This window comes from Myxine glutinosa, chromosome 8, assembly GCF_964187855.1.
Source record: "Myxine glutinosa chromosome 8, kmMyxGlut1.1, whole genome shotgun sequence".
Classification (NCBI taxonomy): domain Eukaryota; kingdom Metazoa; phylum Chordata; class Myxini; order Myxiniformes; family Myxinidae; genus Myxine; species Myxine glutinosa.
The window spans coordinates 154,256,418-154,283,336 of NC_136268.1; the positions used below are offsets into that span (position 1 = coordinate 154,256,418).

Genomic DNA, 26,919 nt, shown 5'->3' on the forward strand with positions numbered 1-26,919 from the left:
CATCCATCCACAATGTTTTTGAGATATCATGCTATGAATAGATTTTGCCCCATCTCTCAATCTTTCTCAATGGTGAAGCATCACTTTAAAAAGTCTCATATCTGAATCCCGATCTGGACCTTCACCCAATCGAATTTGTCGTCACACACACAACCTGTCTACAAAGTTTCTTCCAAATCCGTCCATAACTTTGAGACATCCTGTTAACAGACAGACAGCTAAACAGGGGTTAAGGAATAACCTCCGTCCACCTTTGGTGTCGGAGGTAATTAATGTGAAGTTGAAATGACAAATGGAATTGGAAGTGAAATGTTTGTTTCAATTTGAGAACTCAAAACTACAACAACACAACACTTCCCACGACTTCAAATTTAACAAGACAGTTAACGAGCTTCACACGGGATGAACGTTTAACCCCAAATAACAGATGAGTAGAGGAAAGAAACTTGCACACACTTCAAGCTCAAGAGATAATAATTAACTGATCCCTGCGCCAATGGAGTTTCAACCAACTAAATTCACCAACAGGAGCGATGTGGATTTCAACACCCGCTGCATACTAGCCAGGTTCACGATGTTAACAAATATAATTTCGTTCAAAATTTTGGGAGATTAGCAAACCTGTACATTTTTGGAATCATCAGAGCATGGAGAATCCAAAAATCAATGTTGGCATTTGCAGACACCTGCATGGCCGCCATTTTGGATTTTCAAAATGGCCGCCATAAAACACATATTTTGCGCTATCTCGGCATTCCAGTCAACCTAGAAACTTAATTAAATATGCTAATCCTATGTTTTCTGGGTCAAGGAATCCAATAAAGGCCTCAAAATAGTGCTCAGGATTATAGAAAAACAACAAACAAAGGTAATTGAAAACCATTTTCATTATATTTGTGATATAACTGTATTACATAATACATGATATTGCAAGTCCTTTGAAGTTATAGGTATGGGTTTATAAAGCAAGAAAGCAGCTTTGTTAGTCTCAGATTGAACTATAAGTCCTATACACAGGATCTACTCGATCTATACCGTTCAGGAATATGCTTTTACAGATCTTCATCACTGTCCTGAGTGTCATTTTCGCAAAGGTTTCTACACAAATGCCAACATTAATTTTTGGATTCCTCATGCTCTGAATATTACAAAAATGTATAGTTTTGCTAATCTCCAAAATTTTTGAACGAAAAAACATAGTGAACCTGACCTTACGGAAAACAGAGAATCATTATAAATGGGGGAAGGCATGGTGTCATCACACAATACCACACAACCCATACAAACTGCACAACCTCACCCAAACCTCGCCCAAACGGCGCAACCTCGCCCAAACCGCGCAACCTCGCCCAAACCGCGCAACCTTGCCCAAACCGCGCAACCTCACCCAAACCGCGCAACCTCACCCAAACCGCGCAACCTCACCCAAACCACGCAACCTCGCCCAGAGCAACCTCACCCAAACAGAGCAACCTCACCCAAACAGAGCAACCTCACCCAAACAGAGCAACCTCACCCAAACCACGCAACCTCACCCAAACCACGCAACCTCACCCAAACCACGCAACCTCACCCAAACCACGCAACCTCACCCAAACCACGCAACCTCACCCAAACGCCGCAACCTCACCCAAACGGCGCAACCTCACCCAAATCGCACAACCTCACCCAAACCGCACAGCCTAACCCAAACTGCACAACCTAACTCAAACCATGCAACCTCACCCAAATCGTACAACCTAATCAAAACCGCACAACCTAACCCAAACTGCACATACAAAACACACAACAACATGCAAACATACAGCACAAAACCACGTACAACACACACCATGATCTTTTCTACCTCAGATCACCTCACTCTACCTTGGACATGCACAGGCACTGCCAACAATGGATGGAGGCCCTCAATGTCAGACATGAGATCAGTGTCTCTCTGGACATATCTTGTGCTTTTGATACAAACGGGCATCTCGTCATGCTCTCTGCCCATGGCATCCAAGGCCAACTGACTTTATATTCCTCTGCTATCACAGCCAACGTGTGACTCTCAACAGAATCCTTTAATCTCCTCTGCCTGTCAAGGCTGGTGTGCCCCAAGGCAGTGTTCTGGGCCCAGTCTTATTACTGATCTTAAAAAATGATATATCAGACGTTCAAACTCCTGGGTCTCACTATAAGCCATGATCTTTCTTGGGCAAACCACATTTCAAAGTTAGCCTCCAAAGCCAGTCGTCGACTGGGCATTCTCCATCATACAATTTGGTACACATGAACTCCTATCCACCTACCTAAATCCAGGCTCACTGCTCCAATCATTCGTTCCTCTTTTTTTCCTGCCTGTGGAACCAACTTCCTCATTCTCTTCAATATCATTCCTCCCTCCAAGTCTTCAAGACAGCTGATCCTCACCATCTCAGATCAGGCCCCAATCCAAAACCATTCAATCTTTCCTTCCTCCTGATAGTTCCCTTCTGTATCTATGTTGTCCACACCATGCATTATCTTCTGCCCCCTATTCCATTCCATTCCTGCCCATGTCTGTCCGCCTCCCTCTGTCCGGGCCTTCAACTCTGCTGTTCCTTACCGATCCGTTGACTTTACTCATACTCTCCCTTCAATGAGCCTCAACTATGTATTCAAAAAAGTACAACACAACCCAAACAACATCACATGCAAACATACACCACACACCACCATACATACTTCACAACACATCACCATATACAACACATTACCGCATACAACACACAACACATCACCAAATACAACACACCATCACCTCTTCACGGTGGTTAAACCCCCAATACAAGACAGACAGGGGCCAAATCCTCCCCAGTCTTCCCTGCTACCCGGATTCGTCAGGGCAGCGTGGTCACGGTCAGAGTAATGGAGTCCCTCAAGACTCAGTCCTCTCCCCGACACTCTTTAATCTGTTCATGCAGGGCATTCCACAACCACCCAAGAACATACAAATAGCCTCATATGCGGACGGTATAACCATCACCTCTACACACAGCACCATCAACACCCCCACAGCACAACTTCAACCCTTCCTCAGCACCCTACAAACCTGGCTCCACCATCAACAGACTAAAAGTAGCCCCCTCAAAATCAACAGTTACTCTTCTAACAAATTGCACCAAGGAACCTAGTGCTGCACCACACATCACACTGAACAACATCCCTCTCCCACACACATACATCAAACAAAAATACCCGGCACCATTTAAAAAAAAACACATTTATGTCATTCTCAGATCACATCACAAACATTCAACTGGAATGACACTCTTCGACATCACGACGTCGATCGATATGCCTCCGCACACATTATTACATCATTATAATACTTGGTCCAAGTTTGCTTTAAATCCATTCAGCTGTTCTCAAGTCATCACATTTCTACCTGACATGACCTCTAAACTTTGACCTCTTGAACCCAAAATTTAATCAGTTCATGTTACATCATTATACATACCTGTACCAAGTTTGAATTTAAATCCCTTCAGCTGTTCACAAGTTATCACATTTTTACCTGACATGGCCTCTGACCTTTGGCCTTTGACCTCAAGATCCCAAAATCGAATCAGTTAATCCTTACTTCATTATACATATCTGTACCAAGTTTGAATTACACCACTTCAGCCGTTCTCAAGTTATAGACCTATTACAGACTTTGACCTTTGACCCCAAATCCAATCAGTTAATCTTTATATCATTATACATATCTGTACCAAGTTTGAAATAGATCACTTCGTTAGACATATTACAGACATTGACCTTTGACCCCAAATTCAATCAGTTAATCTTTATATCATTATACTTACAGTAACGTGAAAAAGTAAGCACACCCCATGTAAAGTTCTGACTTTTTCAACATATTTCAACATACAGCTATTTGATCTTCATTTCAACAATATTGATAGATAAAGGTGATATAATATAACAAATATCATGAAACATTTACATTTTGTAGTCCATTGTATAATTTAAATAAACATAAATGCAAATTTCGCATGTGGAAAAAGTAAGTACACCCTTGGCTCTAATAGGTGGTATTGCCCCCTTTGGCAGAAACAACCTCAAGTAGGCGTTTCTTATAACTGTCTACCGGTCTCTGACATCGACTGGGAGAAATTTTTGCCCACTCCTCCATGCAGAATTCTTTCAGCTGTGCGATGTTTGAGGGGTTTCTTGCATGCACAGCTCGTTTCAAATCCCCCACAACATCTCAATGGGATTTAGATCCGGGCTTTGACTTGGCCATTCCAGAACCCTCCATTTCTTTCTTTTCAGCCATTCCTTGGTGGATTTGCTGGTATGTTTAGGGTCATTGTCATGTTGCAAGGTCCACCTTTGGTTGAGCTTCAGCTTTCCGACAGATGGCCTCACATTATCCTCAAGCACCCTCTGGTGCAATGAAGAATTCATAGTGGATTCTATGATGGTGAGCTGCCCAGGCCCTGATGCAGCAAAGCTGCCCCAAACCATAATATTTCCACCACCATGCTTTACAGTTGGTATCAGGTTCTTGTGGTCAAATGCTGTCTTTGGTTTTCGCCAAACATGTCTTCTGGTACTGTGGCCAAATAGCTCTACCTTTGACTCATCTGTCCAGAGCACATCGTTCCAGAAGTGCTGGTCTTTGCATAGGTGTTCATTGGCAAACTTTAGTCTTGCCCTGATGCTCTTTCTGGACAGCAAAGGTTTCCTCCTGGCACACCTCCCATGTAGATCAAATTTGTGCAGCCTCTTTCGAATGGTAGACTCATGCACTTTGACATCAACAGTGGCAAGAGCTACCTGTAGGTCCCGTGATGACATTCTGGGGTTCTTCGAGACTTCTTTCAGCATCTTGCGGTCTGCTCTCGGGCTGAACTTGCTGGGGCGGCCTGGCCTGAACAAGTTGGCAGTTGTTTGGCATCTTCTCCACTTGTAGATGATCTTCCGGACAGTCAAATGATTGATTTCAAATTGTTTGGAGATCTTTTAAAATCCCTTCCCAGACTCGTGGGCATCTATAACCTTCTTTCTGAAGGCCTCAGAGAGCTCTTTTGATCGAGGCATGGTGGTGACGCTGCACACTTCAACAACAAAGAGCAAACCAAACTAAATGTCTGAGGTTTAATAAGACAGGTTCCTCCAAGATCCTCTCTAACGATGCTCTAATCATTTGCACCTGAGCTGGTGCACCTGATTCTAATTTTAGGTATTTGAAGTAGTGATAAATGTCGGGGTGTACTTACTTTTTCCACATGCTAAATTTGCATTTATGTTTATTTAAATTATACCATGGACTACAAAATGTAAAAGTTTCATGATATTTGTTATATTATATCACCTTTATCTATCAATATTGTTGAAATGAAGATCAAATAGCTGTATGTTGAAATATGTTGAAAAAGTCAAAACTTTACATGGGGTGTACTTACTTTTTCACATGACTGTACCTGTACCAAGTTTGAATTAGATCTATTCGGCCATTCTCAAGTTAGACATATTACAGACTTTGACCTTTGACCCCAAAAACTAATCCGTTCACCGTTGCATCATTCTACATAATTGTACCAAATTTGGTCAAAATCCCATTGCTGGTTCATAGGTTAAATAATAAAAATAACCACATTTAGAGGCCATTTTTCCCCGCAAAGCGGGGGTTGGCCTTTTTCGAGGACCGTGGTTGTTGTTGTTTTTCGGTCCCCTTTTTGAAGCAATGTTTTACGGCCGGATGCCCTTCCTGCCGCCAACCCTGTTTGTCGCCTTTTACGACAAGCAGGGAATTACCAGTGAACTGGTACTCAATTAGCCGACCTCGGAAGGATGACAGGCTGAGTCAACCCCCCTGGCGTTAATTCAGCGATTGACCGGGATTCGAACCCAGGATCCTGGGATCCTAAGCTGGCACCCTAGCCGCTAGCCCAACACCAGGGTTCACAGGTTATCGCGGTAAAACGTTTTTTACCTAACATGACCCCTGACCTTTGTCCTCGTGACCCCAAAATCTAATCAGTTCATCTCTACCTCATTATACATACCTTTGCCAAGTTTGACTAAGATCCCTTCAGCCATTCTGAAGTTATCACGATAACGAAAACATATAACGGCCAGACGGACAGACAACCTGAAAACATAATGCCTCTGGCGACGGCATAAAAAACATGCACACCCAGGCTGAACATTCTTGGTCTTAGGGCACTCACAGACACCGACTTCGGACACGACAAATAAACAGCATCACTAACACATGGGACATACAACACACCAACAACACTTACAACATGGGACATACAAGATACCAACACTTACGAGTGGTACATTACATGTCATCAACTATGCCAGCTCATCTTGGGCCTCCAGCCTATCGAACACATCTCAACACCCTGCAGAACATCCAAAACAAATCCCTTAGCATCATCACAAGTTGCTCATTAACAACACCCCTCGAGCACCTACACATACAAGACCACTTAGACATGAGAGGTATGAGTTCCTTGCAACAGCAAATGCAAACCCTAATCACCCATGCCACTACATGTACAACCACCCACAGGTCCCTAGAAACATTAAAAGTACACCACATGGACACTACAGTGACATCCTTTGTAACATCCCCCCACCCAACAGCGGAAACTACAAAAAACACATCCACACACACATCACCATAAACGCAATAAACAACCTGGACCAACACAATATCTAGGGTACAAAACCCACACCCATCGATGACTCCGAGAAACTACTCCCCATGTCCGATCATGTTCACCTTTCACGCCTTCGCTATGGACCCCACCCACAACTTTTACACGACAAACATTGACTCGACGACGCCAATGACGATACCTGCAACCCACTGCAGGCCGCTCCACATGCAATAAAACATATCATGAAAGACTGCGCGGTCCTGGATTCACGGAGGCACGAACACAACATCTTGGACGTGAGGGATCTCTGTGTCGCTCTTGTGAGATTGATCGGCTCTCTCCGTGCTGCTAGTCTGTTCAACCAGAACGAACTGGGGCAACACAACAACACACAGGCAAATACAACACACAACGCACCACCACTTACATGGAACACAGCCCACCAACACTTAAAACATGGAACATACAACATATCAACACTTACAACATGGAACATACAATACACCACCACTTACAACATGGGACATACAACATACCACCACTTACATGGAACACACAACACACCAACACTTACATGGAACACACAACACACCAACACTTACGACATGGAACACACAACACACCAACACTTACAACATGGAACATACAACACACCAACACGGAACACACAACACACACAACATTGAACACACAACACACCAACACTTACAACATGAGACATACAACATCCCACCACTTACATGAAACACACAACACACTATCACTTACAACATGGGACATACAACACACCATTACTTACAACATGGGACATACCATTACAACACACCAACACTTACAACATGGGACATACAACACACCAAGACTTACAAAATGGGACATGCAACATACCAACACTTACAAAATGGGACATACAACACACCAACAACACTTACAAAATGGGACATACAACACATCAACACTTACATGGAACACACAACACACCAACAACACTTACAACATGAGACATACAACACACCAACAACACTTACAAAATGGGACATACAACACACCAACACTTACATGGAACACACAACACACCAACAACACTTACAACATGGGACATACAATACACAAACACTTACAACATGGAACACACAACACACAAACAACACTTACAAAATGGGACATACAACACACCAACACTTACAACATGGAACACACAACACACCAACAACACTTACAACATGGGACAAACAACACACCAACAACACTTACAACATGGGACATACAACACACCACCACTTACATGGAACACACAACACACCAACAACACTTACAACATGGGACATACAACACACCACCACTTACATGGAACACACAACACACCACCACTTACATGGAACACACAACACACCAACAACACTTACAACATGGGACATACAACACACCAACAACACTTACAACATGGGACATACAACACACCAACAACACTTACAACATGGGACATACAACATACCAACACTTACAAAATGGGACATACAACACACCACCACTTACATGGAACACACAACACTACAACACTTACATGGAACATACAACACACCACAACAACACCTACACCATGAGACATAGAACACACCACCACTTACATGGAACACATCACCACTTACATGGAACACACGTGACACAACACACCAAAACTTACAACATGGGACATACAACATACCAACACTTACATGGAACGCAAAACACACCAACAACACGAGACATACAACATACCAACACCTACATGGAACAAAACACACCATCACTTACAACATGGGACATCCAACACATCACCACTTACATGGAACACACAACATACCAACACTTACATGGAACACACAACACACCAACAACACCTACAACATGAGACATACAACATACCAACACTTACATGGAACAAAACACACCATCACTTACAACATGGGACATCCAACACATCACCACTTGCAACATGTTACGATTTAAGCTCTTGTCCACTCACCGATGTCCTGTATTTATTAAGAGGATCTACGACGATGAGAACAGTAGAACATGACAGAACAATGGCTGCACAAGATGGAGCGATGACAGGCCCACCGGACGCACATAAGGCTCGCCCGATCAATGAAATCTGCCCAGGAATGAGAAGCAGCGCGACCGAGAGATAAAGAGGCCGGGAATCCGTGCACGGGCAGGACGGGAATCCGTGCACGGGCAGGACGGACATCGGAACAGAGCGCGATGGGGCCGGGCCTCGTCAGACCGGGCGCGGCCTCGTCGAACAAAAACACCAAACGACCATCAAGCAGCATCGACACAATCCGTCGGAAAAAATCTCCACAATGGGAATCCCAAATGGCCATCGAGGGCTGCTCCGGGGATCGGGCTTAAAGGGGGGAAAAGCGGGCCGCGGGGACAGCGCGCTCACCACATCCGGGGCTTGCAGCTCGCGCGCACAGCACCACCACGGGCCACGGACTCGAACTCGGGTCTCCGTGCCAGCGTGACCAAGGTTCCTTGGAAAGAACAAATAAAACGAATAAACAACGTTTCAAAATGCCTCAGATACTCGATTATTAGCGCATCGTCCGATGGATCAAATGCGATTTTTAATTCGCGCTAACACGCTGTGTTCTTCCCCCTCACCGATTCTTCCTTCGTTCCCTTTCTACACCTTTCCTTTCCTCGTTTCGTTCCCTTTCCCCTTCGCAGTCGCTTTCACTCCTTTGGCCTCTTTTCCGCCGAACCGCATCAGCTGACGCGAGTGGCGCGGCGTGAATTTGCGTCATGACGTCATGTTACACGGCGACAGGATTTGACATAAAGAATGGCATTTAACTTGTCAAAAACGAGATGTTTCTTTAAATCTATTCAAAGTGCAAAATGTAGTTACCTTTTATAATACCAAGAAGAAATGGATAAGAGCCAATCCGGAGACAGTGCGCTCTGAATCGTTGCTCCTCCCCAATGGCTCGCGTTGCTCCTCCCCAATGGCTCGGGTTGCTCCTCCCACCCACGGCTCGGGTTGCTCCGCCCACCCACGGCTCGGGTTGCTCCGCCCACCCACGGCTCGCGTTGCTCCTCCCACCCACAGCTCGCGTTGCTCCTCCCCAATGGCTCGCGTTGCTCCTCCCCAATGGCTCGCGTTGCTCCTCCCCAATGGCTCGGGTTGCTCCTCCCACCCACGGCTCGCGTTGCTCCACCCACCCACGGCTCGCGTTGCTCCACCCACCCACGGCTCGCGTTGCTCCTCCCACCCACGGCTCGCGTTGCTCCTCCCACCCACGGCTCGCGTTGCTCCTCCCACCCACGGCTCGCGTTGCTCTTTGCTTGGAAATGAGACGTGCTCTCGTACCTGTCCGTTTTACTCTCAGACATCCGAATGACTTCTTATTCTACCGTGATGAAAGAAAAATCCATATAGTGACGATTCGATGAGCGTGGTGAGTTCTGCAGACTCTTTCCCTTTATTTTCCATTTATGTTGTCGCTACTCGCTCTCAGACTCCACTTGTTAAACACCCAGGCGGGGCAAACCGAGTCAGAACCCGCCTTTAGATGGTAGTTAGTGGTGGTTGCGTCGGGTTCGGTTATGTGGACTTCGCTCAGAGGTAAAGCGTTCACCTGTGCACACGACGAGTGCCACATACCCCACGGATGCCTCTCGTGTTACACCGTTGAGTGAATGGGCGAGCGCAGGTGAGTCGCTTGTGCACGTCCCCGGATGCATGTTTACCATTTGTCCTTTGCCGGGAGCGAGTCGATCTTTGCTTCCCGCGTGCCCGGACAAGTTGCCAAAGCAGGCGTTTCGTTCTCATGGCTCATGGGATCGGGCATATGTAGCCAGGTTCCACGTCCAGGTACAGGTACAGGTACAGGTACAGGTACAGGTACAGGTTAGTTAAACACGTGCAGTGAGTTTGCTTTGCATGGTCCGAGACCTTCATTTGGCTCGTCTATAACACCGATTGATGTTCATTCAAATAGTTGATGGAGCTCGAACTTTGTCTAAGATGTTAATTTATTTCCTTCGGCTTTACCTGTTTAAAATGCTGCTGTGGACTCGGAACATCATGAGAATGTCTCTATTTTAAACATCTGGTGATTTCCCGAAGCCACAAATGCGAAGAGCGTTTGGTGGTGTCCGGGTTGTGGGAGACAGGGTTGAACAGTCGTGGGAATTATCATTCCATTGGGTGTGGATGTTTTGAGGAAGTTTTCCTGGCAAAGAGCCCATTGAACTCTCATACTCGCGCTAAGTGTCGCCGATTCGCCATTTTTGTTTGTTTGCTCCTGGGTGTGCCTTTAATAGTGCAGCTCGACTCCAGCGTTTTGTCAACACGACACACGAACCAAGGTGCACGCAGGTAGACGGTACAGGGGTCGGAAAAGTTATCTTGTTAACGAAACGTGACAATATACAAACAATCCCCCGTCTCATGCTCAACATCTTGGGTTTTCAATACGGGATTGGATGGAATAATTTGATTGTGGAACAATCACAAAACAAACTGATGTTTATATACCGCAGTCTAAAAGATTGGTAATTGGAGGATGAAAACTAATTGTAGTATAATGTTGTAAATAGCAGATTTAGTGTGACGCAGGAAAACGGTGTAAATTGTGAAGTTATTGTGCAGTAAATACATTTTGAGGAAAACGGCTTTGGAGAGGAAAAAGTATTTTTCATTCAACAAAAGAGGTTTTTCAGCTGATTATTTGGAATGAAAAGACGAATGGTCAAATGAAGAACATATTGGTAGCAGAAGTAGAATATTCATGGACAAAGTACAACAAAACGTGTAATATGGGATGTATTTATACACTATAGTACTGAATAATAATGATAATAATATGGGATGTATGCATACAGTATAGTACTGAATAATAATAATAATAATAATATGGAATGTATGCATACAGTATAGTACTGAATAATAATAATAATAATAACATGGAATGTATGCATACAGTATAGTACTGAATAATAATAATAATATGGGATGTATGCTTACAGTATAGCACTGAATAATAATAATAATAATATGGGATGTATGCATGCAGTATAGTACTGAATAATAATAATAACATGGGTTGTATGCACACAGCAGAGTACTGAATAATAATAATAATATGGGATGTATGCATACAGTATAGTACTGAATAATAATAATAATAATAATAATATGGGATGTATTTATACACTAAGGTACTGAATAATAATAATATGGGATGTATGCATACAGTATAGTACTGAATAATAATAATAATAATATGGGATGTATTTGTACACTACAGTACTGAAGAATAATAATAATATGGGATGTATACATATAGCAGAGTACGACAACAACAACAGGCATTTTAAGGCCATTTTCCCTACAAGAGCGGGGGTTAGCCTTGCTGGCCCCACGACAATCCTCTCCAAATTTACCCTATTTTCTGCATCTACCCGTGTTAACCCCCTTGCCCGCATTTCCTCTTCCACCACCTTTAGCCAAGTCTTTCTCGGTCTTCCCCATCCTCTACTTCCTTCTACATTCATTTCAATCACTCTTCTCAACCAGTCACTTTCATCCTTCCTCAACACAACACAACACACAACACATTTCACCAACCATCTCAACCTGTTCCTCTTCACAGCATCAATCACAGGCTCTATTCCCATCATCTTTCGCAATTCATCATTTGTCTTCCTCTCTCTCAACGATACTCCGCACATCCACCGAACCATTCGCATTTCCACCCTTTACAGCCTTCGTTGCTGCTCTAAGTTCATTACCCATGTCTCGCTACTATAAATCGTAACACTTCTCACACATGCAGCATACACCTTTCCCTTCAGCTTCAACGACATTCCCCTCCTCGTCAGCATGCCACTTAGTTCCCGAAACTTCTTCCATGCACATCTCACTCGAGCAACTGTTGCCCAGTCTGATCCACCTTCTCCATTCAACATGTCTCCGAGGTAGCAAAATGTTTTCACACCCGCCAGCTTCACGCCATCTCCAAGATCCAACTCAACATTTCCTCCATCTGCAGCTCCCTCTGTGCACACCTTACACTTGAATGTAGCTGCCACACTGGTTAATGACCCTCTCAGGCCACTACATTTTTGATGAACCCTCTCTGCGCACATTGTACATTCAATGGGGTTCACTCCGACACCCTTCCAGCACACGGCCACTTCCCAGTTCTTTCCACCTCACCACATGCTTTACCACTTGCCATCACCTTCGTTTTTCCGATATTCACCTTCAGACCTTTTGTCTCCATACATTCCTTCCACTTGTTCATCTTCTCCTTCAGTCCATCCATACTTTCCGCAATCAACACCAGATCATCTGCATACAACAACTCCCACGGTAAACCCTCCTTTACATTCCGAGCCAGCACCTCCATCACAGATATAAATAGTAGTGGACTTAGTTCCGACCCCTGATGCACTCCCACCTTCACCTCAAACTGATCACTGTTCCTGTCCTTTGCCCTTACAGCTGGGCGCGCTCTCTCATACATTGCCATCACTACTCTGATCAACTATTCCTCCACTCCTAACTTTCTCAATGCCCATGTCACTACTTCGTGTGGAACCCTACCCAATGCTTTCTCCAGATCAACAATCCCAAGAAACAACTTCTTCCTCTTCTCCAAGTACTTCTGCAACTGCCTTACAATAAAAAGCACGTCTGTCATTCCTCTTCCTGGCATAAATCCAAACTGCATTTTGTCGATCTTCACTTTCTTCCTTATCCTCCTCTCCAACACCCTTTCCAATACCTTCTTTCCATGCTCCAATAACTTTATCGCTCTATAGGAGCCACAGTCCAAAGGGTCACCTTTCCCCTTGTATCGAGGGCCAAGGGTACTCAGTTCCCAATCCACTGGAATGTGGCCTTCTTTCACCACCAGATTACAGATCTCTGTCATTCTCTTCACACCCCAACTTCCTGCTGCCTTCAACATATCTCCCACAACTCCCGTCGGCCATCCCACTTTTCTACTCTTCATTGCTTTTATCACTTCCTCAACTTCCTTCTCGGTTATCTTCTTTGCCGGTCCTAAAACTGGGTTACTCTATATGTTGCCATCCCATTAATTATCTGCATTCAACAGCATTTCCATATATCTCTTCCATCTTCCTTTAATTACATCTGGGTCCACAACGATTTGTCCCACTTCATCCTTCAAGCAACTCACCCCCATCACATCGCAGCTCTCTTTCGCTATCTGATTTGCAAACCTGAATACCACTCTCTGACCCTCTTCCGAATCCAAGCATTCTCTGAACATTTTCCTACATGCCTCCTGCGCCTTTGCTACCTCTTTCTTTGCAGCCTTCTTGGCTGCCTTATAACTTTCATGCTCTGCCTTTTCTGCCCCCGTACTCTTCGCCTTCTGCCACTCCTTGAACTTCTTCTTCCTCTCATCAATCCTATTTCTAACTTCATCATCCCACCACCATGTTTCCGAGTGCCTCGGTGGTCCTTTTGTCCATCCACATACCTCACCAATGGCTCCCAACAGACTATCTTTCATTGACATCCAACCACTTTCAAGCTCAACCACATCGTCCTCTACCCTACTCAGCCTCTCTTTTATTGCCTCCCTCACTGTCACCTCTTTCAACCTCTACACCTTCATTCTCTGTTGGTACTTCACCTGCCGAGCTCTCTTCGCACTTTTCGTCCTTATGTCGCAGACAACCAAGTGGTGTTGTGAAACAGCCTCCTCCCCCGGGATAACCTTTGTGTCCCGGAGGTGCCCCCTATCTCACCTACACACCATCAGGTAGTCAACTGTTGTCGTCGACCCACCTGACGTGTATGTAACAAGCTTATTAACCTCTTTCTGGAACTGAGTATTACAAATCAACAAACCAGCTCCATCAGCAAACTCCAAAATCCTTTCACCTTCTCCATTCCTCACACCACATCCATAACCCCCATGAACTCACTCAAAACTGTCTATACTGCTTCCCACATGTCCATTTAGGTCTCCTCCTACCACAACAACTTCCTCATCTTTCACGTTTTCCATCAGCTTCTCTATAGCCCACCAGAACCTGTCCTTCTCTTCTTCGCTCCGACCGACCTGCAGAGCATATCCCGAGATGACGTTAACCAAGAGCTTTCCAATCATCATTCTCACCATCATCAACCTTTCACTCACTCTAGTCACACTCACTTCACTGTCTACAAACTCCTCAGATAACAGGACACCAACACCATGCACGTCTTCCGGGCACCCTTGCCACACAAACTTGTATTTCTGTCCCTGTCTACCCTTCACCATTCTCACACCACTCACCTTCCATCTCGTCTCCTGCACACAACATATCTCCACTCTCCTTCTGACCAATACTTCCACCACTTTTCCTGATCTCCCCATCATTGTCACTATATTCCATGCCCCAAACCGCAGAAACCGATCTCCACGTCGGGCATCAGACGTTTCGTCGTCATAAATGGAGTGATTTCCACCCTTGCTTCGATCGGGTTCCCCACCTTGATTTTTGACGAGAGTGAGTGAGGACCCCCACAGGTTACTTTGAGCTGTACCCTGCCCATATGTAGTTTTAATTGTCATAGTTCCCTTTTTGAGGCAATGTTTTATGACCGGATGCCCTTCCTGACGCCAACCCTTTTCGTCGCCTCTTATGACACGCAGAGATACGGTTTACCTATTCTAAACCGGGGTACACACCGGGACATACAGTATCGTACGGAATAATAATAATAATAATATGGGATGTATGCATACACTATAGTACTGAATAATAATAATAATATGGGATGTATTTATGCATTATAGTACTGAATAATAATAATAATAATAAGGGATGTATGCATACAGTGTAGTACTAAATAATAATAATATGGGATGTTTTTGTACACTACAGTACTGAATAATAATAATAATAATAATAATAATGATAATATGGGATGTATGCATACAGTATCGTACTGAATAATAATAATAAATATGGGATGTATTTATACACTATAGTACTGAATATTAATAATAATTTGGGATGTATGCATACAGTATAGTACTGAATAATAATACTAATACGATAGGATGTATTTATACACTACAGGACTGAATAATAATAATAATATGGGATGTATTTATACACTACAGGACTGAATAATAATAATAATAATATGGGATGTATTTATACACTTTTGTACTGAATAATAATAATAATAATAATAATCATCATAATGGGATGTATGCATACACTATAGTACTGAATAATAATCATAAGATAGGATGTATGTATACAGTATCGTACTGAATAATAATAATAATAATATGGAATGTATGTATACAGTATAGTACTGAATAATAATAATAATAATAATAATATGGGATGTATGTATACAGTATGGTACTGAATAATAATAATAACATAGGATGTATGAATACAGTATAGTACTGAATAATAATAATAATAACATGGGATGTATGTATACAGTATGGTGCTGAATAATAATAATAATATGGGATGTATGTATACAGTATGCTACTGAATAATAATAATAACATAGGATGTATGAATACAGTATAGTGCTGAATAATAATAATAATAACATGGGATGTATGTATACAGCCTGGTGCTGAATAATAATAGTAACATAGGATGTATGTATACAGTATAGTACTGAATAATAATATTAACAAGAAGATGTCATGCAGAACACGATACTTGCAAAATCACCCCCCCCCCCCCCCCCCCTCCAAGCCCCACTCCCCCACAAAAAGGTTGCCATTGATCCATCAAATTGTCCATTTCATCAAGATTAAAATTGACGATCTTGATCAAAGCTCCGGGTAATGGGATGTAAAGTGAAGCTTTTTCAGATGAAAATTGATTATATTGGAAGTTTGACCTTGAGTTGACCTTTGACCTTTTGACCTCAAATAGTTGGTTTCCCTATTTAGTGAGTCGATGTGCAAATGCTGTTTCTTTTTTCAAGTGGATGGGATGTAAAGTGACGGTTTTCCAGATGCAAATTGATGATTTTTGTAAGTTTGACATTGAGTTGACCTTTGACCTTTTGACCTCAAAAATAGTTGGTTTCCCTATTTAGTGACTCAATGTGCACATGCTGTTTTATTTTCTCGTCAATTGGATGAAAATTGACGGTTTTTCAGATGAAAATTGATGATTTTGGAAGTTTGACCTTGAATTGACCTTTGACCTCAAAAATAGTTGGTTTCCCAATTTAGAGACTCAATATACTATCGTGTCCCAGGGGTTAAGAACCCTGGGTGACGGATGACCAAAACTAACTTTAACTCCGAGGTGTATTTCGAAACTTGGCGGATTGTCTTTGGCGCGCGCGGGAAAGGCCCGAAGCCTTATCTAATCGGGAACACACTTGTTAATCCAAACAAAGAACAAAACAATACAAGACAAGAAATGAATGTCACAAATAATGATTTAATGAAAATAATGCAAGCAATTAAAATGAATGTGAGGTGAAAACCTATTTCCTAATTTGAGATGTTTCCACTCATTCATATACAGGGACTCGTAAGGGGAAAAACGAAAGTAAAAATAAATCGTGTTCAGTTTATGGCTAGCAGGGCTTGCTGGTCGTCAAACCAGAGTCACCGCGCGGGAAGCGCACAAGATGGCGCGGAACTGCACCCGTAGCTAGCCGCCGGCGTGAGGCAAGCAGGCAGGATCCTTCGTTACACTGGTTCTCAATGTTTTCGAGCTTGCTCCAAATCTTGTGTTAGTGAGCTTATTTAGGATGTTTTTTGTGTGCTCACTTTTGCCTTTGTCTTCTCGATGTGGTTCCTGAAGGTAAGGCATTGGTCAAGAGTGACTCTTAAATAGATAGGGTGCTCGCAATGCCTCAGTGTTGCTCCACACCAGGTTACTGTAAGCTGGCGTTTGGCTTCACGGTTTCTGAGGTTGAATGGCTGGCTATCGGTTAAGCTGGCTATCGGTCACGTGGTTCGGGCGCCATCTTTGTTTTAACACAAAAGCCTTAAAAAAAAACACTGAAAACACGTCCTGGCAAGGGTCTGCAGTCTTTGATTGCTCTTTCTTGTTGTACATGTGGATGGCACTTTAATATATTGTCGTGCGAATCCCTCCAGTTAACACCAGGGACCGCGGATGGACCAAACGGATCTACTGGAGGCGACGACCAAACACGGATTTTGCTTTGACTCGCGGGAAGTGGAAGGGAAAAGGAAGAAGCGGGAAAAGCGCTTACCTGGAGCACGCCGGCTGCAGCTCCGGTCCTGTAGGGAATTAACGAACTCGAACAACACAGATTTACTGTACAAAAATAGAGATTTATTACGGACTCGATACAATGAAACGCGACGGTAAATAATGATCCTAACTTGGGATCCCACACACCAGACTCAACAACAGGACACAGGAATGAAACAAAGGAAAATAAAGCGTATGGCGTGTATGAAATGTGTGAAATGTGGGGCGTCTTAACTGTCTGTCGTCTTGTAGTGTGTCGTCCAACACGACTCCTTTCGGCCCCGCTCGTGCGCCACCAGGCCGCGAATGACCCGCTCGCCCCGGCCTTCTCTGTTCAGCGGCACGCCTCACTCCAAACTCCAAATCGATCGCACACGAGGTCCTGTCCGCTCACAGTACCAAAAGCACCGAGCACCGCTCCAAGCATCACGAAGATGGTGAACCAACGACCACCAGGGACCTCCCAAGACCAAGAAGGGAAGCACACAGACAAGAGACCAGCGAGGAAAGAGAGAGACAGAGCCCAGACGAGTCAGAGAGGGACGTGCAGCGCAAGAGGGAAAATGTCATCCGGCACGCCCTTTTATAACCTGGGTCCACTCTCCTCCAATGTTCTGTTTTCCTGGCACCCTCTCATTGGCCGAGTGCTTCCCGCACCGGTATTGCGCGCCCTGATTGGCTGGAGGTTCGCGCCTTCCGCGCCAACCAATCACACGTTCCCTGTAGCGTGGTTATAGCTCGCGTCACTCGATGTTGCTAGGCCTGCCGGAGGTGTAGCTGGCGGCGGCCATCCGGCAGTGCCCACATCTGGCTTCCTACCTGTTTTCCAAAGTCGTTGTAAGGGAAGGGGATTTAATTACTGTGTGCACTAAAGGGCCTATCTAAGTGTCTATAGGAATGCGTTGCCATAAGGGGCAAAGGAATGATTACCAGGTTTGACACACAAGGGGTTTATCTTAGTCCCTACTCTAGTTAACACCCGAACATCCTGGTATGTTCACAGGTATACTTTTATCCCGACAAACAGCCTAAAAACACAGAACTTATTACAGGGTTGATTCCCTATCGCGACAGTCGAATACCTACCTATACAGACCTATCTGGCTCTCGATATTCCTCTACCCCACCGACATAACAATATTTTGAGTCTCCTTATAAACTACAGTGTCCCTCAAGGCTGAGTCATCTCACCAACACTGTTCCTGCTTTTCATCTGTGACCTTCTGTTGGCCACAACTAAACCTATCTACTCCTTTCCAGATGACTGCCCTATATCCACTCTTATTCCTGATACCAATCTCAGGCAATCTTCTCCGAATCGCTTCCTGCAGACACTTCTCAACATCAAACTCGTTTAACTCTGATGAGAATTCTGTGCTGAAGTGGACGAAACTAACCTGGTTTCATTCGACCAAACAAACACACAGTCACTTCTGATCTCCAGCAAGACCAACTTAGAGTAAATGGTCCTCATTTCCATATGTTTGGCAAAAACCTAACAAATAGTCAGCCATTGGTCTTTTGAGTCTCCATTTCTTCTGTTTCTTTCTGGAAGCCTCATATCACCTCCATTACTGGAAAGGCTCCCAAGGAAGCTTGGCTTAGAGTCTGGAAGTATTTTGCATCAAACCAGCTCATTGTATAGTTTTTCAAATCTCAAGTTAGATCCATGGTGTAATACCGCTCTCATAAATGGGGCTGTGATCCTCCTCTTGTGTCCTTCACATTATTGATTGCATCGAGGCCAAAGCCATCATATTGATTGGCAACAGCTCGCTTAGCAACAGCCTTTAGCCACTGCCTGACCTTCAAGCAATTTCATCACTGTTTGGTTTATTGTTCCAACCGCATTGCTATTCAGGGGAATTGGTTCGTATCATCCCTTCTCCAACAGTTCACTCAATATATTTGCTTGGCCTCTATACATCACCCATACTGCATAACCTTGCATACTTGGAGAGCACAGCACCACGCATTCTCTTTCATTTCCCATCCATTTTGACTTTTGAATGATTTATCCCCCTCAGTTTTTCCGTTTGACCTACATCCTCCAACTTTTAAAACTCAGATTAACAGACGTTTGAGCTGGCAGGATAGTCCAGAGTTATGTGCACTCACCTCTGAGCTGTCTACTCTGGGTTCAAATCTCGACCCAGCTATAAACTGACGTTCTATTTTTGCACATGCAGGGAGACGTATTGTCAATGTATTTGCCGTCCCTCAGATAGACATTAAACTTGGCGTCCTATCTGCTAGCCTTAGTTTATGGACGCTAAAGATCCTTTTGCAAGGAGGAGGTAAGCTGTTACAGGCATCCTGGCCAAATTTGAAATTCCTACACACTTTGTTGAGTATCGTGCGTCAGAATGGCGACCCGTCCAGGATTGTAACCATTTTGTCCACCCCATACATGCGGGTTTTGTGTCCTGCTTTTGTCTCTTCCTTCCTGATTGAATGAATGAATGATCGTTTTAAGACCATTTTCCCCGCTAGAGCGGGGGTTAGCCTTGCGGGCCCCATGACAATCATGGTTCCCTGTTTGAGGCAATGTTTTTATGGCCGGATGCCCTTCCTGACGCCAACCCTTGGTCGCCTCTTACGATGCGCAGGGATACGGTGTACCTATTCTAAACCGGGGTACACACCGTGATCATTCATCCCAGCAAGCTGGTACTCAATTTGCCGACCTCGGAAGGATGACAGGCTGAGTCAACCCCCCTGGCGTTAATTCAGCGATCGACCGGGATTCAAACCCAGGATCCTAGGATCCCAAGCCGGTACCCTAACCGCTAAGCCAACAGTATATTAGCTTTTCCACCAGCCTCGACTATGTATACAGAAAAAACCAAACCAACTAATAAACAGAAAGAGGTGAGAGAGAAGGGGTTACATTAACTTGGAAAAGTGAGTATTTGGGAATCAAACCCTTCACCCCCACCGACTGCCACGTTTCCTGATATGTATATTGATGGGTAGCCGATGTATCATGACCTGCTGCCTGTAATTTGGGGCAGCTTGAAATTTGTCATGAGAATGCTTTGTTTTTGAAATTTCCGTTGAATCACATGTCATTGATGAAATGTATTATTGTAAGTCAATTAATGTCTCTACATGCTGAAAGTCTGCTTTCATGATGTCATAAAGAAGCTGAAGTGGTGTCAGTGGTAAACTGAAGCCTTAAGTTAGTTTGGGTGCTACACGATGGCTTAGCTTAGATCGTTTGGTGAAACCTTCATGGTGCATTGTGAAAAGAGTTATGTAATGGTCACAAGGTCAGATTTTCTCCTGTCTTGTCAGATTTTTAAAAGTTTGTATCAGCACCTGTTTTAGAGAACACAATTTCAGATGTAAGGTTTCTACTAATATGAATCGCCAATTCTGGGAAACATCTCCACAGGTCCTTTGTTGAACCATTATCCGTAGGACAGTCTGCAATGATAATGTGAATTTTCACAAGGTTTTATCATCAAACTTGTAGGTTCTCAAATTATCAGTATTGCGGCCTCAAATTCTCATTGGCAAGTAAAAATGATTGATTTAAAGTGCTTAACGAATAAGAATACAAAAAAGACTATTGGGGTTGGGAAGGGGGTGAATATCAACTAAAATGAGCCACCAATGCCCCACTCATCCCAGAAAGAGCAGAGTATTTGACACATAGAATTATGAAGGAATAATTGAGCCAGAAATTATTTGGTTTTGGCGTATGAATCTTTGGTACAAGGGCCAAGGCAGTTGAGCGAGTGAGAGCATGATCATGTGACATCACCACGGCAATATACCCTTGTTATTGACTGGAGCAATACCCTGATGGCAGAGTTGTTCCTTTAGGGCAGGTGGATCTTGACACTCAAGGTAATATATGACATTAAATATTATGCAGCATGTTCAGACTGGTATTTTTTCCAGACTACTGCATGACAATCGTGTTTTATGATCATCGGATTGTTTTCTGCAAAACCACAATACAGGAAAATGTCGTTGGACCTGTTGTGTTACCAACTTATTTTGCTTGATGTACTGCTTTGATTCCTCACATTCCTCCTGCTCCTTTATCCATAATTTTTATATTTCTCTACGAGAGCTCATTCTCACAAGTCTTTTTTGCGTCGTTTGTTGGAGAAGGTGCAGATGAAGTTGTTTGCGTGCATTCCCATAATTCTGCTCCTTTGTTATTTCCCAAATTGCTTGCTCCTTTTCTATTTTGCAATGAGCAATTTTGTCAAATACAAATAATTATACATGCACATTATACAAATAACACACACACACACACACACACACAGACAGACAGACACACACACAATATGGTGCCCTGCATCTGAAGCAAGGGGGATGTTGATAAAGGAGACCGATTCATGGCTAGAGCACAAACAGATACAAATGATAATGGGCAGAAGGATGAAGAGGTACAGAGGGACAGAGGATAGGAGGCAGAGGAGGGGGAGAATGACAAGGGCGTGATCTTTAAGAGAGGCTGGCTAATAAGATGGAGGAGGTGCGATTGATGATTGATACCAACTGAAGAAAGACCACGACTAATTTGATTATATATGATACTAGCAACGGTACCCGCCCTATGGGCGGGGCTTCAATTGGGAAGCCCAAATGAAAAGGCAAAATATCAGAAATTGAAGGCTTTTTTATTTTAAACGATTCATATAAACATCCGTTGAATCATATGACATGCAAGTCATCAAAATCTAAACAGTACATGGCACCCATTTTGAAAAAAGATTGAATTCTGCAAAACGGAAGTGGCCGCTACACGTTGCAGCTCAGAGAAATCTCAGTCGCACGTTTATGTGTGAAGAGTGCGCGCCGAATCTGTAACATGGAAGCGGCCGCTACACCTGTTTCTCAGTCGCTTTGCACACGCTGCCATGTTACTTCGGAGCCGCACGTTTATATAGGAAGAGTTCATCAGGAGTCGATCTACTTTCTCCTGGTACGTAGAATAAACAGTATTTGTAGAATTTCAACAAAAGCCACATCACTGTTCATATCGGTAAATATTATTCCATCGTGTTTGGAAAAACTGGAAAATTGGAAAACTTGAAAAAACTGGAAAATTGGAAAACTTGGAAAAACTGGAAAATTGGAAAACTTGGAAAAACTGGAAAACTTGGAAAAACTGGAAAAACATTATAGCCTATTTTACTCCCAGGGGTCCCAGGAATACCCACCCAAAATATCGTTGCGATCGGTTGAGCCGTTTTTGTGTTACCTTCGAACGGACGGATGGACATTTGGTGAATTATAGTAAGATACGTACAAAAGCACTAATCAGCAGAACAAACAAGATACGTACAAAAGCACTAATCAGCAGAACTAACAAATCTTTAAAAATGTTTTTTTTAACCAAAATCAGTCCCACTGAAAGAAATAAACTTCATGAATTTTGCAGCAGCACTATTCATTCAAGAAAAAAATAATAATGAAACACCACAAGAACAGAACAGGTTCCACAAATAAAAACCAAGCACCACCATGGCAGCAACAACTTGAGAGATGGAGGGAGATGCTCAGAAAAGAGACAGGACAAATACAGCAATTCCAAAGAGGAAATCAAATCTCCAAACTGAAGAGGAGAATCCAGAAAATAAAATACAAATATAAAGTTGAAGACAAATACCTAGTTATTGAAAGGTAATGGTTACTGAGAACAAACTGAAAATCAAATGATAGCAAGGAAAATAATAAACTACGACGAGGATAACATGAAGAAAAAAAAAGGCAAGATGTTTGAAAACAACTCAAAGATTCTACTGTGAACTAGGGAAACGGTAGCAGAATATGTCATCCCCTCCTGGAAACTGGAAAGATTCTGGAAAGGAATATATGAAGATCGAAAAGAACACAATAAGGAGACGAAATGGATCTGAAACCTGGAAGAGAAGAAGCAACATCTTTAGGAAATGCCCCAAGTAATAATTGATGCAGAGAAAAAAAGACAACAACTTGCAAAGATGGCAAATTTCAAAAGCTCTGGTGCAGATGGAATCCCAAACTTCTGGTTAAAGCAATTTAATGCTCTCCACACTCACTACGCTCAAGCATTCAATGAACTTATCCAAGGGGGCTCAGGAAATGGATGAATGGTTCACAGAAGGGGTAACACCTTCCTCATCCCAAAATCTGAAGAGACCCAACTACCCCACAAATACCGGCCAATAACCTGTCGAACAACAACATACAACTTTGAACAGGAATCATCACAGAAACAATGTATCACCACCTAACACAACAAGGAGGCCCAGAGGCAGAACAGAAGGGATGCAAAAGAGGATGTTACGGAACAATAGACCACCTATTGCTAAACAAGGCCATACTTGAAAATTGCAATATGAGAAGAACCAAATTGTCCACAGCATGGATAAACTGATTGAGAAAGCCATGAATCTATGGAATACCACACTAATCCCACAGCACTTTAGGAAAGATTGAAATGCCAAGAGTGAAGATACGACATGGGATCTTCCAAGGAGACGGCCTTTCTGCTCTCCTGTTTTGCCTGGCCTTGGACCCACTAAGTAACCTCATTAATGATCAAGGACACGGATACACCCTAACATCCAATAAAAGAACGCCGCAAAGAAACCAGAAAAGTGATGCATCTCCTGTGTATAAGATGACTTAAACCTCCTTGGCAGAACAACTGAAATTAGTGAAATGGTCCTCGATGGCATCCAAATGGAATTTGGCCTAGATACATGTGCCAACTGCACAACAAGCTGCACATTCTTGAAAGATCGACCAACAAAAACTGACAACATAAAAATTGACCAAGATGCAACAAAACAGGAGCTAGACAACGAGGCATCTTACAAATACCTTGGAGTCGAAGAGGGCCACCAAATTTGTCATAAGAAATGCACAAAACAATTACCAAAGAATACCTGCATAGAACGAGGCTGATCCTGAAAACATCTCTCGACCCAAGAAACAAAATCAAAGCCATAAACCAACTAGCAGTACCAGTGTTCCAGTACAGCTGCGGAATAGCAAACTGGTCACAAGCGGATATCAAAAAACTAGATATAAAAACAAGTTTTTTTTTTTTTTTTTTTTTTTTTTTTTTTTTGTATACAAGATCGAGGCTCGTGAAAGAGCGAACATTAATCACACAGAAAGACAAACCGACACATAAAACATATAACATAGGGAGCGGTAGACAAGATGGGGAGAGAGGGGGAAGGACACAAACACAACATTTGAGAGCAGGGACCGAGAGACATGGAGACATCGAGAGATCTGAGAGAGGGCGAGGGCTTTGGGGGGGGGGGGGCGTGGGAAGGGGGCAGTGGGAGAGGTATAAAACATATGGACACTGCCAGGACTTCCAGGAAAGAAGTTGGAATTTCAAACAAGGTGGATCTGGGGTGAATTAGCGGGGGTAGAAAAGATCAAGGTTTTGGATGGGGGAAGAAAGGAGATGGTGGTGAACAGCTGTTTTAAAGACCTGGAGGGAGGAGTGGGATTGAAGGGAGTGAGGGAGTTTGTTCCAGAGGCGGGAGAAAAGAGGAATGAAAGAGTGAAGGTGAGCGGAGAGCCGAGATTTCGGCAGTTTAACCATCAGAGGGTTGCTGGCAGATCTTGTGCGACCTGTAGGAATATTTGGGGGACAGAGCACAGAGAGAGCTGGGGGTGCAAGGCCGGAGAGGAGTCGGTAGAAGACAGAAAGACCACCTACCTGCCTGCGGTGAGTGAGTGAAAGGCCCTCAGAGATAGCTTCATCGCGGGAGATTCCAATAATTCTGAAAGCTTTGGTTTCAACAGCGTGAAGCCGAGCTAGGTGTGAGGCAGGAGCACCGGCCCATAGGGGAGAACAGTATTCCATTGAGCTGCGGATGAAAGCCTTGTATGTGGTGAGGAGCTCAGGTGTGCCGAGGAAGGACTTCGCACGACGGAGGATGCCCAGTCGGCGACTGGCTTTGGAGGCCAGCTTGGAAATGTGGTTTTCCCAAGAAAGATCATGGCAGATAGTGAGACCCAAAATCTTGAGCGACAGAACTTCTTGGAGAGGATTGTTGAGAAAGTAGATGGGAGGGTTGTCCAGTCGATCTTTTCGGAGAGACATAGTAAGAGTGTGAGATTTGTCAGGATTGAAAGACATGTTCCACTTGTTTGACCAGTCTGTGATTTTGTCCAGGTCTTCAGAGAGTGAGGAGGCAGCAGACTGCCGATCTGAGGGAAGAGGAATGGAGCGGCAGAGAGTGGAGTCATCAGCAAAGAGATAGAGAGGATTTTCGAGAGAGTCAGAGAGATCATTGATGAAGACCAGAAAAAGCACGGGGCCCAGAACACTGCCTTGGGGAACTCCAGCCTGAACAGGAAGAGGAGATGAGAGAAACCCATTCAGGGCCACACGTTGACGACGACTAGAGAGGAAGTCCGCCAGCCATGCGTGGAGATTTCCATGGATACCAAAGGAGGAGAGTTTGGTGAGCAGAGCGGGGTGCCAGACCGTGTCGAAGGCACGTGATATGTCGAGGGAGACAGCTCTAATTTCCTGTTTGACATTGAGGACCTCCATCCATTGTTGAGACAGCAGAAGCAGCATGTCCAGAGTGGAGTGACCTGGTCTGAAACCAAATTGATGATCAGAGATCAAGCCATTGGAGAAGAGGAAAGATTTCATATCAGAAGCAATGATGGATTCCATGACTTTGCTGATAATTGGGAGAAGGCTGATTGGTCTGTAGTTGCTAGGATCTGTTTTTGCACCTTTTTTGTGCAAAGCGGTGATGTTGGCTGATTTCCAAGCAGATGGCAGTTGACCTTGAGCAAAAGAGAGGGTGAAGAGAACAGAGAGAGGGTGAGATAGAGCAGCAGAGCAGGATTTTAGGACCCGTGGGCTGATGCCGTCGGGTCCAGTTGCAGAATCAGAGTCGAGGGTTGACAGAAACTTTTCCACCTTGTCAGGAGGAAAGGACACGGAGTCCAGGAGCAGCAGGGTACGACTGGGTATGGTGGGTACAGAGAGGGATGGGTTTGGGACACAAGATTTAGAGGCAAACACAGAGTTGAGGCA

At 43.8% G+C, this 26,919-nt stretch overlaps 2 protein-coding genes across 10 annotated transcripts in view; one reads left to right on the top strand and one right to left on the bottom strand.

The window, feature by feature from the left end:
- LOC137433040 (mitogen-activated protein kinase 8) overlaps positions 1-9,518 on the bottom strand; it is an 83,026-nt gene extending 73,508 nt beyond the window's left edge. The window contains exons 1-2 of one of the 5 annotated variants that reach the window (XM_068125451.2): positions 9,294-9,490; positions 9,076-9,163 (exon numbers count right to left, since the gene is read on the bottom strand). In XM_068125451.2, coding sequence (XP_067981552.2) covers positions 9,076-9,163; positions 9,294-9,436 — 231 coding nt within the window. In that variant the 5' untranslated portion in view covers positions 9,437-9,490. Of the gene's footprint in view, positions 1-9,075; positions 9,164-9,293 lie in introns of all 5 variants that reach the window. The other 4 variants (XM_068125450.2, XM_078783895.1, XM_078783897.1 and 1 more) reach the window with 4 other exon arrangements.
- A 434-nt stretch (positions 9,519-9,952) lies between these two features.
- Positions 9,953-26,919, top strand: part of LOC137418504 (tyrosine-protein phosphatase non-receptor type 13) — a 240,305-nt gene continuing 223,338 nt past the window's right edge. Inside the window, exon 1 of one of the 5 annotated variants that reach the window (XM_068104581.2) lies at positions 9,953-10,090. Coding sequence is in view for 3 of the 5 variants with exons in the window: in XM_068104580.2 (XP_067960681.2) it covers positions 10,332-10,345 (14 nt within the window). In the remaining 2 variants the exon portion in view is untranslated. Of the gene's footprint in view, positions 10,091-10,214; positions 10,346-26,919 lie in introns of those variants that run through there. The other 4 variants (XM_068104582.2, XM_068104580.2, XM_068104583.2 and 1 more) reach the window with 4 other exon arrangements.